This window comes from Salvelinus namaycush, chromosome 13 (genome assembly GCF_016432855.1).
Source record: "Salvelinus namaycush isolate Seneca chromosome 13, SaNama_1.0, whole genome shotgun sequence".
Taxonomy (NCBI): Eukaryota; Metazoa; Chordata; class Actinopteri; order Salmoniformes; family Salmonidae; genus Salvelinus; species Salvelinus namaycush.
In genome coordinates this window covers 14,735,473-14,756,538 of record NC_052319.1, presented here as the reverse complement: position 1 = coordinate 14,756,538, position 21,066 = coordinate 14,735,473, and the positions used below count along the sequence as shown (strand labels likewise).

The 21,066-nt window shown below is 41.9% G+C and overlaps 1 protein-coding gene across 1 annotated transcript in view; it reads left to right on the top strand.

The window, feature by feature from the left end:
• The first annotated feature begins 5,256 nt into the window (after nt 1-5,256).
• Nucleotides 5,257-21,066, top strand: part of hs6st3b (heparan sulfate 6-O-sulfotransferase 3b) — a 94,915-nt gene continuing 79,105 nt past the window's right edge. The window contains exons 1-2 of the mRNA XM_039006254.1: nt 5,257-5,266; nt 5,724-6,081. Of these exons, the coding sequence (XP_038862182.1) occupies nt 5,257-5,266; nt 5,724-6,081 (368 nt within the window). The remainder of the gene's footprint in view (nt 5,267-5,723; nt 6,082-21,066) is intronic.

The following is a 21,066-nucleotide window of genomic DNA, read 5'->3' as shown; positions in this document are numbered from 1 at the left end:
TTATAAGCCTCTTGGACCTAGACTTGGCGCTCTGGTACCGCTTGCCATGCGGTAGCAGAGAGAACAGTCTATGACTAGGGTGGCTGGAGTCTTTGACACCACCTGGTATAGAGGTCATGGATGAATGGAAGCTTGGCCCCGGTGATGTACTGGGCCGTACACATTACCCTCTGTAGTGCCTTGCGGTCGGAGGCCGAGCAGTTGCCATACCAGGCAGTGATGCAACCCGTTAGGATGCACTAGATGTTGCAGCTGTAAAACCTTTTGAGAATCTGAGGACCCATGCCAAATCTTTTCAGTCTCCTGAGGGGGAATAGGTTTTGTCGTTCCCTCTTCACGACCATCCTGGTGTGTTTATACCATGTTAGTTTGTTGGTGATGTGGACGCCAAGGAACTTGAAGCTCTCAACCTGCTCCACTACAGCCCCCATCGATGAGAATGAGGGCGTGCTCAGTCCTCCTTTTCCTGTAGTCCACAATCATCTCCTTTGTCTTGATCAGGGAGAGGTTGTTGTCCTTGCACCACACGGTCAGGTCTCTGACCTCCTCCCTATAGGCTGGGAGGTTTTTAGTCCCAGGGTCCTTAGCTTTGTGATGAGCTTTGAGGGCACTATGGTGTTGAACGCTGAGCTGTAGTCAATGAATAGCATTCTCACATAGGTGTTCCTTTTGTCCATGTGTGAAAGAGCAGTGTGGAGTGCAATAGAGATTGCATCATCTGTGGCTCTGTTGGGGCAGTATGCAAATTGGAGTGGGTCTGGGGTTTCTGTGATAATTGTGTTGATGTGAGCCATGACCAGCCTTTCAAAGCATTTCATGGCTACAGGCGTGAGTGCTACGGGGCGGTAGTCATTTAGGCAGGTTACCTTTGTTTTTGGGCACAGGGACTATGGTGATCTGCTTGAAACATGTTGGAATTACAGACTCAGACAGGGAGAGGTTGAAAATGTCAGTGAAGACACTTGCCAGTTGGTCAGCGCATGCTCGGAGTACACGTTGTGGTAATCCATCTGGCCCTGCGGCCTTGTGAATGTTGACCTGTTTAAAGGTCTTACTCACATCATGCTCTCATGCATGTTTCAGTGTTACTTGCCTCGAAGCGAGCATAGAAGTTATTTAGCTCGTCTGGTAGGCTTGTGTCATTGGGCAGCTCTCGGCTGTGCTTCCTTTTGTAGTCTGTAATAGTTTGCAAGCCCTGCCACATCTGACGAGCATCGGAGCCGGTGTAGTACGATTCGATCTTAGTCCTGTATTGACGCTTTTCCTGTTTGATGGTTCGTCAGAGGGCATAGCGTGATTTCTTATAAGCTTGTGTGAAGTATTTAAAACGATTTTGGATTCAGAACTATTCTACCTGAATTGCATCTGGTTGTTTGTTCCCCTAAAGTATTAAGCCCACTAAATGTGATTCCTGACACAAAAGAAACAGATGTAGACAGATAGACGTAGACAGATTAGGATCAAAAATCAAATAAAATTGTATTTGTAACCTGCGCTGAATACAATAGGTGTAGACCTTACCGTGAAATGGCCTTAACCAACAATGCTGTTTTTAAGAAAAATAAGAGTTAAGAAAAATATGAACTAAATATAAACTAAAGTAAAAAATACATTTTGATTTGATTTGATTTGCAGCTGCTGTATAGGCTTGTGAAGTGGCTGTGTTTAGACAAGCAGCCCAATTCTGATATTTTTTCCACTACTTCACATCTGTTCTTTTTCAGAGCTGATCTGATTGGTCAAAAGAGCAATTAGTGGGGGGGGGGGGGGGGGAGATCAGAATTGCGCTGCCTGTGTTAAACCAACTGGAGAGTCCTTCACTATGGACTCAATTACTCTTTTTAAAATGTATTTATTTAAAGTATTAATTTACATTTTTAAACTGTAGACTAATGACCATCGTTGGTCACCGCCTTTCAAAGTGTGTTGCATTATGGGGATAAAAATTGACCAACTTGGACCTCCACGTCGACTGCATGAACGTTACAAAAATTCTGTGATCATAGGTCATGAAGATTTGACTGCAGTTCTGCAGTTGCTCTTTACCAACTTCATCTTACAGCCATCGGCTGCATTGAGGGTGGGAGGCTCTATTGTCAACCAATCATTAGGGTGTTTTTAATTTGTTTGACTGAAACAGGAACCAACTTTGCCTTGATTAATAGTCTACAAATGAGGCTCTCTCTCACTCTGATTATTTAACACATGCATATGATTTCAGACGGTGAGTGTGTGATATTGGGTTTGGAGACATGTTTAGTTCAACATTTTAAAGAAAAACTTTTATAAGCAATGGCAACACTGCCATGTTAATCTGAGTCTTGCTGTTGGAAAACCACATTACATGCTGACTACACCCGGCACGTGCGTACGCCACCGCGTGCACATTGATTTTGTCCATCCACACCAGACTTGATCAGGACACGCAGGTTGAAATATGAAAATAAACTCTGACCCAACTATATTAATTTGGGACAGGTCGAAAGCATTAAACATTTATGGCAATTTAGCTAGCTTGCTTGCTGTTGCTAACTAATTTGTCCTGGGATATAAACATTGAGTTGTTATTTTACCTGAAATGCAGAAGGTCCTCTACTCCGACAATTAATCCACAGATAAAAGAGTAAACCGAGATAGTTTCACAGTAATCTCTCCTCCTTCATTTTGCCATGAGGCTGAGAGAAAATGTTGGAATTTTAAAGCCAATTTCCTGCGATTCTAACCATTTTGCCATTGCTTATGAAGTGCTCTTATGATATTTGCTCCCCCCAGCCCCCACTCCTGCAACCATTTACAAAAAATGCTGGGTACCACAGTGTGCCTTGAATTCTAAATAATTCACAGAGAGTGTCACCAGCAAAGCACCCCTACACAATCACACATCCTCCTCCATGCTTCACGGGGGGAACCACATATGCGGAGATCATCCATTCACCTACTCTTCGTCTCACAAAGACACAGTGGTTGGAACCCAAAATCTCAAATTTGGACTCATCAGACCAAAGGACAGATTTCCACCGGTCTAATGTCCATTGCTCATGTTTCTTGCCCCAAACAAGTCTCTTCTTCTTTTTCTTCTTCTTCTGTCCTTTAGTAGTGGTTTCTTTGCAGCGATTCAACCATGAAGGCCTGATTCACGCAGTCTCCTCTGAACAGTTGATGTTGAAATGTGTCTGTTTCTTGAACTCTGTGAAGCATTTATTTGGGATGCAATTTCTGAGGCTGGTAACTCTAATGAACTTATCCTCTGCAGCAGAGGTAACTCTGGGTCTTCCTTTCCTGTGGCAGTCCTCATGAGAGACAGTTTCATCATAGCGCTTGATGGTTTTTGCGACTGCACTTGAAGAAACTTTCAAAGTTCTTGACATTGTCCAGATTGACTGACCTTCATGTCTTAAAGTAATGATGGACTGTCGTTTCTCTTTGCTTATTTGATCTGTTCTTGCCATAATATGGACTTGGTCTTTTACCAAATAGGGCTATCTTCTGTATACCACCCCTACCTTATCACAACACAACTGATTGGCTCAAACGCATTAAGAAGGAAAGAAATTCCACAAATTAACTTTTAACAAGGCACACCTCTATATTGAAATGCGTTACAGGTGACTACCTCATGAAGCTGGTTGAGAGAATGCCAAGAGTGTGCAAGCTGTCATCAAGGCAAAGGTGGCTACTTTGAAGCATCTCAAATATAAACTATATTTTGATTTGTTTAACACTTTTTTGGTTACTACATGATTCCATATCTGTTATTTCATAGTTTTGATGTTTTCACTATTATTCTACAATGTAGAAAATAGCTAAATAAATAAATGAGTAGGTGTGTCCAAACTTTTGACTGGTACTGTATATGTATATATTATAATTTTTGGGGGTAGGGGGCCCCTGGAGGTCGGGCCCCGGGGCACGTGGCTTGCATTAGGTAATCCGTTCCTGACCTCCCCTGACATCACACCTTGACTTTTGTCTACAGTTGGTTGGTGTAGCCTTACTACTTAAATGCGCCCATTGTTTTCACCAGCCATGTGCAATTTACTCTGTAAGTCTGCAGTTTAAAAAATAAATCAAGTACTTTTCTAAAAATGTATTTCTCAGTTCCTCTTTTAAAGCCTTTTAAGATTACATAGTATTGGCACAAGGCTCTTTTAAAATGAAATACCTTTACATTAAGTGTTATTCGTGGTAATGAATCATTCTCGCGTCCAATTTCAGCACCATGGACAGATACCATGTGTCAACAATCTACAACAAACAACCTCTTGTGTTGCTACTTGATACCTGGCATCTGTCCATGGTGTTGAAGTCGTAAGTGATGATGGTTCATTCAGTAGCGATTGGTTTTTTACTTTTATATCTATTTCTTTTTTTAGTGAATCTAATTATCTATTAATATTGTGCTAATTGGTTTAAATGCTTTTGGTTCTCATGAAATCATGTCAATGTATGAAATAGGCTGCCTGAAGTTAGTACAGTATTTGGATTGGACTGGATACATTGTTTCCCCATTTGATTGGCTGGCAATATTGTAATGTCGTTTGTATTGTATTATTCTGTCGCCATTGGCTTTCGTTGCAGTCTTCAAAGTGCTATTGGTTGCATTTTCTTGGTGTAAGATTAGCCATCATTGGTTAATTAATTGCACGGCACTAAACTCACATTCCGTTCTCAATTTTTCATAGCTTAGTTTAAAAACATCGAATTGTCTAGTCACTTGTGTGTGCTGACTGATCCGCAAGAGCTGAATGTAGGCTATCTGTTCTACGAGACAAGAAAAATTATGAGCCTTTTCTCCTATGGTAGCCTATAGCCAAGTTACAGTAGCCTTGGTTATGTCCACAAAAATCGATAGATAGATTATTACCACGAAGAGGGCGTAACATGATCACCGGGTCTTGAATGCAGCAGCATCTTCAAGTAATAGCCTAAGCTAGCCTGCAATGTTTGAACAAAACTGAACCGCGCGATGTATGAGGATGCTTCAGGACCCATCCCACTGTAGTCGGAGCAGCAGTCGCTTGCCCCTTCATGCGCACGCCTTGGACATAAGGATATATGAACGCCGACATTTCTCCACTTCCCTACAAGCACGTTTGTGGTGCTGAAGTGAATCAGACAACTGTTTCCCGAGATGTAAAGTTGTAATTTTGCGGGATCAGAATGAAACATGTTGACTGGTTCGGTTTCACTTGAAATTCTAGCACGGGGGACGTCAGTGTGCAGCACTGAAAATACCGTTTGTGAAGTTGGACAACCATGAAGAGAAGTAACCGGAATATGTCCTGTTTTTGCAAGCCTGTCTTGTTTGAAATGATCTGCTCTGGTGTGATATGACTGCAGTATCCTTGAAACATAAAGGTAGGCTACCTGCTCAGACCAAAATATGCCTTTTGATAGCAAGAACAATAACTAAATCTTGTCCATATCAACATGTGGCACTTTGAAGATCCATAGACATTATTGTGATGAACCAAGCAGCAGCTGCTGAAAGGATCATGTGTAATAATTCACACTAATGGCATGAAAACATATTCTTGTTAACATGGATGATAAATCCAATAAATTGATCTTAGTTCCTATTTTAGCTGTTCTTTTTGTAATGATAGGCTATCAATATATATGTCCAGCTGGCAGCAGTTCTTGCCACTTTAAAACTGGGGAAAATTTGAGAGGGGTCAGTATACTTTCTACCCAATATCGGACAAACGAAGACTTTTACACAGAACTGGAGGATGACAGCCCTCCGAAATTGCCGTCAAAATTCAACTTTACTGAACGAGACCTTCAGCGGCACGTGGATTTCAACATCAAAGGATACGATGTGATAGTGTTTTTACACATTCAAAAAACCGGGGGAACCACGTTTGGAAGGCACTTAGTTAGGAATATTCGTTTGGAGCAACCATGCGACTGCAAGCCAGGGCAGAAGAAATGTACATGCCACCGACCAGGGAAAGAGGAGTCCTGGCTGTTCTCTCGATTCTCTACGGGCTGGAGCTGTGGTTTGCATGCCGACTGGACAGAGCTCACCAATTGTGTACCTGTCATCATGGACAAGAAGGAAGCTCAAAAGAACAAAAGGTACTGTATAACATTCTATTCGTTCTCCCTATCTATGTGTGTGTGTGTGTGTGTGTGTGTGTGTGTGTGTGTGTGTGTGTGTGTGTGTGTGTGTGTGTGTGTGTGTGTGTGTGTGTGTGTGTGCGTGCGTGCGTGCGTGCGTGCGTGTGTGTGTAGAGAGAGAGAGAAGGAGAGAGAGGGAATGGGGGAGGGAGAGAAATACCTTTACATTCATATTCACACTTTCCTTGGCATTACCCTCATGACAATGTGCTTCTGTAATTACAGCATGTCCTACAGTTCAATGTACATTGAACTCTGAGACTATGAACTGTAATACAAAAAAGTATTTAGAAGTTACCTGTAATACAAAACAGGCTTTTGAAGTTACCTGAGGCAACAGGGAGTTGTTGGTGATACCTTAAGGGTCTCAGAGATAGACAGACTGTGGACCAGTTAAATTAGAGATTCCAAGTGCAGCTGGTGGAAATCTATCTCTCAGCACAGAGAGATAGTGTAGAAGACAGTGAATGGATGTGATAGAAACCTGAAATCACATAAAAACTTTGGTCATAGTGTTAAGTAAGATCAGACAGAGTGGATTTTGTAAACCAATTAGGTGTTACCAATAACATGGGCATTCCTGCAACTAAAATTAATTAAACCTTAAAATGGTGCCACTGCTAGGAATTGACGATGCATGCTATATTCTCAGAACTGCTAAGTTAGTGCTTTCTGTTTGATCTGCACATGACTGTCCCTTGAAAACATCACAGGGTGCAAGGTAAAGAAGGGTGGGAAAATGTCAGATGAAGTTCATCCATCTCAAGTGTGAAAAAGCGTCACTCTCCTGCACTGCTATGAAAAGGATAGCATGGAAATTGATGTAGAACATAAGGGATATATGTCTATGTTGGCCACAAGGTTCACAGTCTCCCTGGAGGACAGAACACAGCCCTGTTTTCTCAGAAACATCTTCACCACCATTATCCACCACAGCTGTAGCAAACACACAAAAACGACAGTTTACTCTTAGGCAGGGGCGACTTTTCACTGTGGACAGGGGCCCCACATTCTGAAGTTGCATTTTTGTCTCCCACAGTTTTATGATTGGAATGTGATATTAAACGAGGCAACGGTGTGCTTTAGGACCATGCGGACGTCTCCGAGCGGTCTGGTAGGCTGTTTGGAGTGTTTATCTGACTGGCGGAGAAAAAGAAAAAATATATATATTTATGTCCCCCCTACTTCTAAAACCAAAGTTCCACCCCTACTCTTAGGTCTTTTCTACAGTTTAGCCAAGGACAGTGTTCAAATATATTGTATGAGGTGGCCAGTCTGGAATGTATACACCGATGAGAAACTCAGTTTTTTTCGAGGATTACAGGTGGGCTATTCAAGTGGACTATCTGAATGGCATGCCAGTTTATTAGTTTATCGTGTGGGTTATATCCTTTTGTCTGGTATCTGCTTTTGTGCAAAGGCCCTCTTCACTCCTCATGTCAACCATGTAATCTCTAATCCATTATAGTCTCCTTTAATAATTTTATATCCCCAGCTCACTGTCTGTAGCATGAATTGTAATGTTTCCATGCTGTTCATTTTCTTAAACATTATTTTTCTCTGGTCACTTTTCAGTCTTTTTTGTCCTTGAATTACCTTTCAATGATGCAGGAATACAGTCACAGCAGTTACCATTCTCCCACTCTCCATCTCTCTACCTTGTATATCCATTGTTCTCTCCCTGCCTACTGTTTACCTAGAAGCACCCTGTTACGCAGGCTTCAAGCCCCTCTGCTTTTTGTCTGCATCCTCTATTATGAGAAAATAGGTCTGTCTCAAGCATATCCTCATTATGTCCCCACCTCTGTAAAAGCTCCTGTTGCTGTTGCCCTTACTTTTATTTCCTGGTATTAAAGCCCACTGCAAATAAATGTAGTCTAGACCAAACACTACATAATCTCTGCAATCAAACCATGACCTTTAGAGATTAGGAAAGTGATATTTTAAGTGATCCATATTTTCTTGTATTCACAGATGTGCATACAATTGAGGCCCACTGGGCATACCAAGTCATTTCAACGTGGATAATTGGGTAATGTTTGGTTGAGACATTGATTACAACCTATATTCACCCACTCAAAAATGTTGTTGAATTTCCAATGTGTTATCACTATGCTTTCAACCATCTAAAGCACAACCAAATTCCAATGGAATAACAATGTGCGTTTTTGGTTTAGTTGTAACCCAAATGTCTGTCACTGTGCTTTCACTCATTTAAAAGCACAGCAAAGTTCAAATGGGAATACCATGTCTGAAATGTTGGTTATTTATACAACAAATTAGTGTTATCACTGTGCTTTATCTAATAGCACAACCAAATGACTTGGATTGCAGTTGATATTGCATAATAAGTACATAGTGCAAGCGATCAATGCAGTTCGAGATTCTGCACAGATTATTACAGCAATTGTGAAGATCTCCACAGACCTATTCATGCTATCTTGAACATGCACGCTTTATATGATTATATAAGAAGAAATGTATAGTTACAGTAACCTCAAAATGTGGCCATGGATGTGTTACCCATTTTACGGTATATTGTTACATTACCGATATAGGATCTTAATTTGAGCCAGTTTGCTACAGCAGAAAATTAATGCAGCAACAGGAAATGTGAGTTATTATGTGTGGATTATAATTAATGGACATCTTTGTCGCGGTTAATACATTTTCCGTAAGGGAAAATCAAGTCTGAAATGTCAAAGGGGAAATGAGAAACTTCAGAAGCCTTTTTAAAGCTCAAATTACACTACAAATTCTCCTGCAACAGGGGATCAAATTAAGATCCTACACCTGTAGTAGGCTATTTACTGGGCTATTTACTGTATTACAAAAGTAATATGGAATTGTGTTTGGTTGACAACACAACAAAATATCAACATTTAAAGAAGATATGTGTACTGCTTAGAATAGTTCCATCTGAGCCACTGACTTAATCCCATTCTTTAACCTTTAGTTTTGGTTGAGTTTGAGACTTGAATCCAACATATCATTTGTGAACTTGTCGACAAGTTAATAGGCTATTTATTGTATTACAAAAGTAATATTGACTTGTGTTTGGTTGACAACGCAACCAAATATCAACATTTAAAGGAGATGTAATAGTTCCATCTGTTCCCCTGACTTAGTCTGGCTTTAATTCCAGTTTTTCTATAATTCCATCTCAACCAAAAATCAAAGTTAAAGAATATGACTGTATAAAATCAAATCAAACTTTAAATGCACTTCAGTCCTATTCTTTAACTTAGATGTTTGGTTTGCTCTGTTAACCCTACCCTTTGGAATGACTTCGATAGCATCAGTGAATCTATTTAGTTGTTAAGTGGAGATCTCTCAACAATCATTCTCACGATAGCACATTAGTAATAGTCAGTGACAAATATCATACAAAAGCAGGGCTGTGCTTGGTTCAAACCCTGGATAGGAGACCAAAGGTTAGCTGTAGATAGATCAACTCTCCAGTAGGAGGTGCTGCTCAGCCTATTGTTGTATTTTCTGATAGTGGAAATTAAGTTGAAGATCTGATGTTGTTTTAAAAGGTACAAATTCAACATACAGTATTTTATACAAGGTTTGTCTATGTTGAAATTTGGTGACCGTGATGACATAATCCTGTGGTTGAAATTTCCCCCTCAAAACCACAGTTTACTTTGATGACATCTTTCAAATCCATTGAATTTTCCATGTACAGTTCATTCGGAAAGTTTTCAGAACCCTTGACTTTTTCCACATTTTGTTACGTTACAGCCTTATTTTAAAATGTATAAAATAATTTTCCCCCTCATCAATCTACACACAATACCCCATAATGACAAAGCAGAAATAGGCTTTTCGACATTTTTGCAAATGTATTCCAAATAAAAAACAGAAATACCTTATTTACATAAGTAATCAGACCCTTCCATATGAGACTCAAAATTGAGCTCAGGGGCATCCTGTTTCCATTGATCATCCTTGAGATGTTTCTACAACTTGATTGGAGTCCACCTATGGTAAATTCAATTGATTGGACATGATTTGGAAAGGCACACACCTGTCTATACAAGGTCCCACAGTTGACAGTGCATTTAGAAGTACAGTTCTTACCATTTAGAAATATTATATGGAGCAATTGACTGACGGCGAACGGCAAAGACTTCTCTCCATTTCATGATATGTATTATGAGCTCTAAGATCCTCTGTCGATGTATTATTGAAATGTGCATCTGCAGCCTTCTTCATAAAATCATTTGACATGATTGCGTTTACTTCATAACCGTGGCCCACTGACTGTCTGAACTTGTCTGAACTGCCCCGAGTCGATGATGTATGTGATCGGTTATTCCAATGACAGCAGATATAATATATAATAAATACTCAGTATCTGTATGTATAGTATAAATACAGATAATTCGTGTCAAAGAATCATTATTTCTGCATTAAGGATTCCTCAAGCTTTAATCCCAAATTCACAAGGCAGAGTTTAATCAACCAAAACCCAGGGACTCTAGGATCATAGGAAAGGGTAAAGCTGTAGTGATTATATTTTTTTTTTACTGGCTTCACATCCCTATGGATGAGGGCATTTATCTATGTCCACTCAGAGGTTTAAAGAGTTGGCCAGTGGGCAGCATCCTGCCAAAGACACACACACACACACACACACACACACACACACACACGCACACGCACACGCACACGCACACGCACACACACACACACACACACACACACACACACACACACACACACACACACACACACACACACACACACACACACACCTACCTTCCCTTCACTCTCTGGCCTTTGAAGTCTGGAGATCTACTGATGATCTGTCTATGAGTTTGAAGGGGCTCGCTGTGTTCTTGTGTGTTCACATTGTACATAATATGTGAACATTTCTTCACAGCTGTGATGTTTATAGTGACCCCTACAAAATGCTGCACGGATAATGCTGGTATAGGTCCACCTAGTTTTAGATTGACGTAATTTACAATATATTGCACAAATTCCATGTCATTTGAGTTTCTTTCAAATTCTAATTACACAGTAACTACCAAACAGTTTTATACCAGTTACCATGTACACTACCATTCAAAAGTTTGGGGTCACTTAGAAATGTCCTTGTTTTCCATGAAAACATCAATTCAGCAAAAAAAGAAACGTCCTCTCACTGTCAACTGCGTTTATTTTCAGCAAACTTAACATGTGTAAATATTTGTATGAACATAACAAGATTCAACAACTGAGACATAAACTGAACAAGTTCCACAGACATGTGACTAACAGAAATTGAATAATGTGTCCCTGAACAAAGGGGGGGTCAAAATCAAAAGTACCCGTCAGTATCTGGTGTGGCCACCAGCTGCATTAAGTACTGCAGTGCATTTCCTCCTCATGGACTGCACCAGATTTTCCAGTTCTTGCAGGGAGATGTTACCCCACTCTTCCACCAAGGCACCTGCAAGCTCTTTTTCTTATTGGTGTCCTTTAGTAGTGGTTTCTTTGCAGCAATTCGACCATGAATGCCTGATTCACGCAGTCTCCTCTGAACAGTTGATGTTGAGATGTGTCTGTTGAACTCTGTGAAGCATTTATTTGGGCTGCAATCTGAGGTGCAGTTAACTCTAATGAATTTACCCTCTGCAGCAGAGGTAACTCTGGGTCTTCCTTTCCTGTGGTGGTCCTCATGAGAGCCAGTTTCATCATAGCAATCCAATGTATATTCCATGGAATGTATATGTATATATTCCATGAACAGTTAATTCGGAAAGTTTTCAAACCCCTTGACTTTTTCCACATTTTGTTACGTTACAGTCTTATTCTAAAATGGATTAAATAAAAATGTTTCCTCATCAATCTACACACAATACCCCATTATGACAAAGTGAAAAAATGTTTTTAGAAATGTACTTATTTACATAAGTATTCAGACTCCTTGTTACGAGACTCAAAATTAAGATCAGGTGCATCGTGTTTCCATTGATCATCCTTGAGATGTTTCTACAAGTTGATTGTCTATATAAGGTCCCACAGTTGACAGTGCATGTCAGAGCAAAAACCAAGCCATGAGGTTGAAGGAATTGTCTGTAGAACTCCGAAACAGGATTGAGTCGAGGCACAGACCTGGGAATAGGTACCAAAAAATGTCTGCAGCATTGAAGGTCCCCAGGAACACAGTGGCCTCCATCATTCTTTAATGGAAGAAGTTTGGAACCACCAAGACTCTTGCTAGAGCTGGCCGCCCAGCCAAATTGAGCAATCGGGGGAGAAGGGCCTTGGTCTGGGAGGTGACCAAGAACCCAATGGTTACTCTGACAGAGCTCCAGAGTTCCTCTGTGGAAATGGGAGAACCTTCCAGAAGGACAAGCATCTCTGCAGCACTCCACCCATCTGGCCTTTATGGTAGAGTGGACAGATGGAAGCCACTCCTCAGTAAAAGGCACATGACAGCCCGCTTGTAGTTTGCCAAAAGGCACCTAAAGACTCTCAGACCATGAGAAACAAAATCTGGTCTGATGAAACCAAGATTGAACTCTTTGGCCTGACTGCCAAGCGTCACGTCTTGAGGAAACCTGGCACTATACCTAAGGTGAAGCATGGTGGTGGCAGCATCATGCTGTGGGGATGTTTTTCAGTGGCAGGGACTGGGAGACTAGTCAGGATCGAGGGAAAGATAAACGGAGCAAAGTACAGAGAGATCCTCAATGAAAACCTGCTCCAGAGCTCTCAGGACCTCAGAATGGGGCAAAGGTTCACCTTCCAACAGGACAACGACCACAAGCACTCAACCAAGACAATGCATGAGTGGCTTCGGGACAAGTCTCTGAATGTCCTTGAGTGGCCCAGCCAGACTTGAACCCGATCGAACATCTCTGGAGGGACCTGGAAATAGCTGTGCAGCGACGCTCCCCATCCAAACTGACAGAGCTTGAGCGGATCTGCAGAGAAGAATGGGAGAAACTCCCCAAATACAGGTGTGCCAAGCTTGTAGCGTCGTACCCAAGAAGACTCAAGGCTGTAATCACTACCAAAGGCGCTTCAACAAAGTACTGAGTAAAGGGTCTGAATACTTATGTAAATGTACTATTTCAGGTTTTTTTTTCTTTATAAATGCTTTTTCTTTGTCATTATGGGGTATTGTGTGTAGATTGATGAGGGAAAAAATCTATTTAATTCATTTCAGAAAAAGGCTGTAACGTAACAAAATGTGGAAAAAGTAAAGTGGTCTGATTACTTTCCGAATGCACTGTATATAAAATGTGATGTTGCAACTTTTGGGTTTTGATTTACTCATATTGGTAGGCCTAATTGAGTTTAGATGGGAGAGGTTGAGCTGTGGAAAACAGTCAAGCACCATCCACAAGTTTCACTGAGTGATGTAAAATATATAGCCTTAGGAGATAATTAAAAATGCATATTTGCACATATATGATTGTCTAAGTAAATAAAACGCCATCTGTTTGTTACTGCCTACCAAAAGGTAGTTATACTAATGAGATTCACAGTCAATTATTAAATGAAGAAGCCTGTTATTTGGCTGTTCTGACCAGTTAGTCCATTGAATTCATTCATTCATTCAGCATGAGTTTAATTCTCTCTTTAGCCTACAGTAGATTGTACCCAAGTAGCTCCTTGATCTTTTAATGTCAGAGAAGGGCGCAAATGAGAGAAAAATGTGTTATGCGAAGCACACCCTTGATGCTGAAACCGCAGTGTTTGTAGCAGAGAAATTCCCTCCCTGCTTTGAAGAAGAAAAATACAATGGTGCACTAAACTGCAAGGGCATGAGCACATGATTTATTTCTGCAGTGCCAAGTGTTTCCTTTGCTCTGGAAAGCGCTCACTGGATGCGACAGCTCCTCGTTTCATAGCTGCAGCATCAATTCTGCACTCTGAGTCCTCCCCTCCCTGTCTCCTAAATGGGCCCCCAACAGCTATTTCAAGAGCATATTACCACTGCCTCTATTGAGACTCTGAGAACAAATATGTCACCTCAGACAGTTAAGTGACAACATTATGAAAATGTAAAACTCCAAACACCACTTGTTTAAAACAGAAAATTATGGAGAAATGTTCTTCCTCATTTATGCGCAAATTCCTTTCTCCTCATTGTCTTGCTTAATCTTAAATTAAGTGAAATGCCTCTTACGTGCGTTGACTGCTAATGTTCATCGTTTTAGCTCTGAAGGGAGCTTTTAATGATTGATATATAAGCTAATGAGATATCTATAATGTGACACCATTAATGGGAATGCCATAGATTTGGATGCATATTTATTAGCTTCTTTAAAACACTTATACTGACCTTCTGTATAGGTTACATGTATTTTCCGCAGAAGCTAGATGAGTGCTTAAAAGTGCCCCAACCTGCTGAGGGTGTTGTAGAGAAGCACAGGGTTCATATTTCACAACCAGATTCTGATGGCATGGCCCTTGTTTTGTAGTTCCCCCTCAGACTGAGTGGCTGTCTGTCCAGGGTGGGTGTCCATGGCAGCCAGGCTTGAGATGGCAGCTAGTGCAGGGGCTGAGGTGAGGCGGGGTGGTGAGCATGGGGCGGCGGAGCCTGACTGCCTGGCCTGACTGGCATGGCCTTTTCAGGCGGGCACGGCAAGCCAGCCCAGCCGTGCAGCCTGGGAAAGGTCAGGCATGTCAGAGTGGATCAGCGTGTGGTCCTGCAGCGGGGCTCCACTGGAGTGTGCTGCCAGTCAGAGGAGAAGAGGAGAGCAGCGAGGGAAGTCTCACTGCTCATTTCTGCAGGGCTTTGGGGAGAGAGATGCCTCTCCGAGCTGTCCTCTTCAGTTGCTGCTGTTTGGAGAGCAGCATGTTAATATGAGAGTGGGTAGATGCATGATTTACCAGAGCCGGGAGACATCTAGAGCAACACCAGCTTTTGTCACGCAACGAGATAATGGTCCTTGATTCATCTCAAATCATTTCAAAGTTTATTGTTCACGTAGACAGATTTGGAGATTTTATCGCAGGTGCAGCGAAATGCTTATGTTTCTAGCTCCAACAGTGCAGCAATACCTAGCAATACAATAACAATACACACATAATCCAAAAGTAAAATCAAACATGATACAAATAAATGGACGAGCAAAAACAGAATGAGCAATGTCAGAGTACGGAATATAAATATATATACAGTGAGTATACCAAACATTAGGAAAACCAACACCTTCCTTTGGCCCTCAGAACAGCCTCAATTCGTTGGGGAATGGACTCTACAAGGTGTCGAAAGAGTTTCACAGGGATGCTGGCCCATGTTGACTCCAATGATTACCACAGTTGTGTCAAGTTGGCTGAATATCCTTTGGGTGGTGGACCATTCTTGATACACACGAGAGTTGCAGTTCTTGACATAAACCGGTACGCCTGGCACCTACTACCATACCCCTTTCAAAGGAACGTAAAAGTTTTGTCTTGCCCATTCACCATCTGAATGGCACACATACACAATCCATGTCTCAATTGTGTCAAGGCTTAAAAATCCTTCTTTATTTATATATTTTTTTTTTACCCCTTTTCTCCCCAATTTCGTGGTATCCAATTGGTAGTTACAGTCTTGGCTCATCGCTGCAACTCCCGTACGGACTCGGGAGAGGCAAAGGTAGAGAGCCATGCGTCCTCCGAAACACGACTCAACCAAGCCGCACTGCTTCTTGACACAATGCCCACTTAACCCGGAAGCCAGCCACACCAATGTGTCAGAGGAAACACCGTACACCTGGAGACCGTATCAGCATGCATGCGCCCGGCCCGCCACAGGAGTCGCTAGAGCGCGATGGGACTAGGACATCCCTGCCAGCCAAACCCTCCCCTAATCCGGATGACGCTGGGCCAATTGTGCACCACCCCATGGGTCTCCCGGTCACGGCCGGCTGCGACAGAGCCTGGACTCGAACAAGGATGATCTCTAGTGGCCACTGTGCCAAAAATCCTTCTTTAACCTGTCTCCTCCCCTTCATCTACACTGATTGAAGTGGATTTAACAAGTGACATCAATAAGGGATCATAGCTTTCACCTGGATTCACCTGGTCAGTCTGTGTCATGGAAACAGCAGGTGTCCTTAATATTTCGTATACTCAGTGTATAAATATACAGCGCATTTGGAAAGTATTCAGACCCCTTGACTTTTTCCACATTTTGTTACGTTACAGCCTTTTTCAAAAATGTATTAAATCGCTTTTTTCCCTCATCAATCTACACACAATACCGCATAATCACAAAGTAAAAACCGGTTTTTAGACATTTTTCCAAATGTACGAAATATCACATTTACATACAGTACCAGCAAAAGTTTGGACTATCAAGAGTGTGCAAAGCTGTCATCTAGGCAAATGGTGGCTACTTTGAAGAATCTAAAATCTAAACTATATTTTGATTTGTTTAACACTTTTTTGGTTACTACATGATTCAATATGTGTCATTTCATAGTTTTGATAGTTTCTGCAATGTAGAAAATAGTAAAAAAATAAAGAAAAACCCTTGAATGAGATTTTGTGTCCAAACTTTTGATTGGTACTGTAAGTATTCAGACCCTTCACTCAGTACTTTGTTGAAGCACCTTTGGCAGCGATTACAGCCTTGAGTCTTCTTGGGTATGACGCTACAAGCTTGGCACATCTGTATTTGGGGAGTTTCTCCCATTTTTCTCTGCAGATCCTCTCAAGCTCTGTCAGGTTGGATGGGGAGCGTCGCTGCACAGCTATTTCCAGGTCTCTCCAGAGATGTTTGATCGGGTGCAAGTCCGGGCTCTGGCTGGGCCACTCAAGGACATTCAGAGACTTGTCCCGAAGCCACTAATGCTTTTCCTTGGCTGTGTGCTTAGGGTCGTTGTCCTGTTGGAAGGTGAACCTTTGCCTCAGTCTGAGGTCCTGAGCACTCTGGAGCAGGTTTTCATCAAGGATCTTCCTGTACTTTGCTACGTTCATCTTTCCCTCGACAGTGAGTAGTCTCCCAGTCCCTGCTGCTGAACAACATCCACACAGCCTGATGCTGCCACCACCATGCTTCACTGTAGGGATGGTGCCAGGTTTCCTCCAGACGTGACGCTTGGCAGTCAGGCCAAAGAGTTTAATCTTGGTTTCATTATACCAGAGAATCTTGATTCTCATGGTCAGAGGAGTCCTTTAGGTGCATTTTTGGCAAACTCCAAGCTGGCTGTCATGTTCCTTTTACTGAGAAGTGGCTTCCTTTTGGCCACAAAAAGGCCTGATTTGTGGAGTGCGGCAGAGATGGTTGTCCTTCTGGAAGGTTCTCCCATCTCCACAGAGGAACTCTGGAGCTCTGTCAGAGTGACCATTGGGTTCTTGGTCACCTCCCTGACCAAGGCCCTTTTCCCCGATTGCTCAATTTGGCCAGGCGGTCAGTTCTAGGAAGGTTATTGGTGGTTCCAAACTTCTTCCATTTAAGAATGATGGCGGCCACTGTGTTCTTGGGGACCTTCAACGCTGCATAAATGTTTTGGTACCCTTCCCCAGATCTGTGCCTCGTCACAATCCTGTCTCTGAGCTCTACAGACAATTCCTTCGACCTCATGGCTTGGTTTATGCTCTGGCATGCACTGTCAACTGTGGGACCTTATATGGACAGGTGTGTGTCTTTCTAAATGATGTCCAATCAATTGAATTTACCACAAGTGGACTCCAATCAAGTTGTAGAAACATCTCAAGGATGATCAATGGAAACAGGATGCACCTGAGCTCAATTTCAAGTCTGAATACTTATGTCAATAAGTGTTTATTATTCTTTTTTATATATAAATTAGCAAAAATGTCTAAACCTGTTTTTTTTTGTCATTATGGGGTATTGTGTGTAGATTGATGAGGGGGAAAAAATATTTAATACATTTTGGAATAAGCATGTAACGTAACAAAATATGGAAAAAGTCAAGGGGTTCGAATACTTTACGAAGCCACTGTATATGTAAAAATCTTGTGGGTACGCTACAATGTCTTGAATGACTATTTAACAGCTTAGGAACATTATAACAGTAGTCTCCCTCTGGATGAAAACCATGCACAGAATCATTTTCCACAGTATTGAAACACTGTAGGCAGGCTTCATGTCTCCCCTCTGTTGTCCTCTGTCATCTGATCACATTCTGCAGGAGTCAGGCTCCTCTCTATTAGACACAGAATGCACCTTCTGCTCCACTTCGTCATCATTACTAGGGCAGCTCATCTGATCGGAGAAGATTAAAGGTACCAAACATATGGCCCGGAGCCTCAACAATAACAAAACTCTGCTTCCTTAATAATGAATCGAAAGAAACCCAACCGAAGCCTTTTATGCACCAAAAAAAGCCCAGAATCATATATTTCATGAACATGAAGAGACCCAACATCATTACATTATCACTCTCAGAACAGGGTCATATTGCTCTCTGTTCAACTGGAATGGAGCATGGTGTGATTTTCACACACCATCCCTGAGAGCTGAGAGTGTGTGAGCGCAGGGTGCTCAAGTCACCTTAGTTGCTAACCAGAGAGAGAGAGAGAGAGAGAGAGAGAGGGCTGACTGTTGATTTTCCTACTGCTGCTGATTTACCCAGCAGGCTCTCTGTCCTTGCTTTAATTATTGACAACGTCCCTGCAAATTTGGTGAAACGGCAAATCAAAGTTCCGCTCGGCCAGATTACTATGCCATGCAAAGTAATAAGCCTAAAATTACTGTCTCATTGATTTACCAAAATGAATACAAAGTATCTTACCTGTGAAACCCCCTCTGTTTAGCAGTTGTCTTGACATTTAACAAATCACTGGCATAGCTGTGGAAAAAGGAGTGGATTAACTTGCCATTTCTCAGCATATTTCTATATCCCCACCTTAAATCTGCTTAAGGTTGAATTATTGAAAGTATTAGTACCTTTAATATTAGCTGCAGTGCTTCTCATCATCCATTCTCATTTACATTTCAAAGCTTAACGATTAAGTCCTAACTATGCAGATGCTGATGAAGCAGTTGTGGATGAATTCTAAAAACTTCATGAATTAACCCACTGTTTTTGTCTTATGAACACCAGTCCAGAAGTTCAAAAGAGCCTAACAGCAGGAGTTTTTTATTTGTTTTACCTTTACGGTAGCTCAAAATAGGGGCACCCCATCACCAGATACTTTGATTCTAGTCTTAAGCCCAGGAGGATGTGTGCACGTGTGTGTGTGTGTGTGTGTGTGTGTGTGTGTGTGTGTGTGTGTGTGTGTGTGTGTGTGTGTGTGTGTGTGTGTGTGTGTGTGTGTGTGTGTGTGTGTGTGTGTGTGTGCGTACAGCACGGTAATAGCTGCTCTCGCATTCCCCTCAAACAATTTGGAATATAATAGATTCACAACCTCTTCATTTCCAAGACAATCAGAGTAATGAGCAACCTGCAGCAGCCGTAATGGCCCCGTTATTACTCACATGGCACAGCGATGACACGCTACTGCCCAGCTCCTGGCTGAATAATACCCCACATCATATTTTATTCATTACAGCCTACGCAGAGAGAGCTGCAATTACTGCATGCCCCTTACCACTTACCGCTCAGATCACCCAGCCATGTCTGCCTGCCTCCACCTGTCCCCTGGTGCCTGGGCTTTAGCCAGTTAGATATCTCCCTGCATGTGGGCATGTGGGTGGGTATGGACTGTCAGGATGACCCAGAAAGACCAATTGTGGTGATACAGTGTGGTGTGTTTTTGAACTAATACAGTGCTGTTCCATAACTTCATCACATGCCCAAACCACAGCAGTCGGCCAGCGTGTCACCAATGCTCTGTCAGTGAGGTAGGCATAACCCAAATGTACTGTCATCTCTCATGTACATAATCAAAGCCAAGAAAACCTAGTTCGGCCATTAACATACAGGTGGGTTAGTAATGTTTGAGTAGTAAATAGGAAGCCTTATGTAAATAAATAAGTACATTTGTGGATCTAGGAGTTCCCAATGGTCCAAATGGATACGTTCCGTTCATAAGACATACAGTACTGGATCTAGTTATCTCACTGAAGGACTTATTCTCTCAGGGATCTCCTGCTCAGTGAAACAACAGCAACTGAAAAGGCCCCAACAAGGGTCTGACCCAACACATACAGCAGCAGCAGGCTGTAGGCCAGGTGCCTAGGGAGTACAGATGAACCTGTAGAAGTAAAGTTTTACAGATTTACAACCTTGGCCGCATCAGCAGGCCTGCGAGGCGAGCGTTCCCGATTATGGGATGTTTATTATGTGTGGAGTGTGCCCTTGTGGTGCCAGTCCTCTCAGGGTGTGACGATTGCTTTTCATGTGCCATTAATCCAAGCTGTCATCGGTTCGATAATTAAGTGTTACCTAGACAGGGGGTGTTACAGCATCAGTCAAGTACTTATTCACTGTCTTTACAAAGCAAATTAAAGGGAGTCAAGGTTTTAAATATGATTTAAGATTAGATATATTATCGGTGCTGCAATTTTAAAACACGTTTAGAGATGACATAGTCAAGTAGTCACAGTGTGCTCAGGATCACATGCAATCATATCGACTCTTCTGATATGTGTGGTGCTTGTGGAAACGAGGCTCTGGGAGTTATGCTGATTTGTTTTTGAGTAATGTTTTTATGGGCCTTAAATATGCCTGTTTTATGATTCTGATGTTTATCTCTGTAAGGAAGATGTGTAGCGCGTCTGTCACGCCCTGACCTTAGTTTTCTATATTTTCTGTATTATTTTGGTCAGGTCAAGGTGTGATGAGGGTGGGTATGTGTGTTTTTGTCTTGTCTAGGGTTTTTGTTTATCTATGGGGATTTTGTATGTCTTGGTAATGTAGGTTTATGGTGGCCTGAATTGGTTCCCAATCAGAGGCAGCTGTTTATCGTTGTCTCTGATTGGGGATCCTATTTAGGTTGCCATTTTCCATTTAGGTTTTTGTGGATAGTTGTCTATGTGGAGTTGCATGTCAGCACTCGTTCTAGTTAGCGTCACGGTCGTTCTTGTTACTT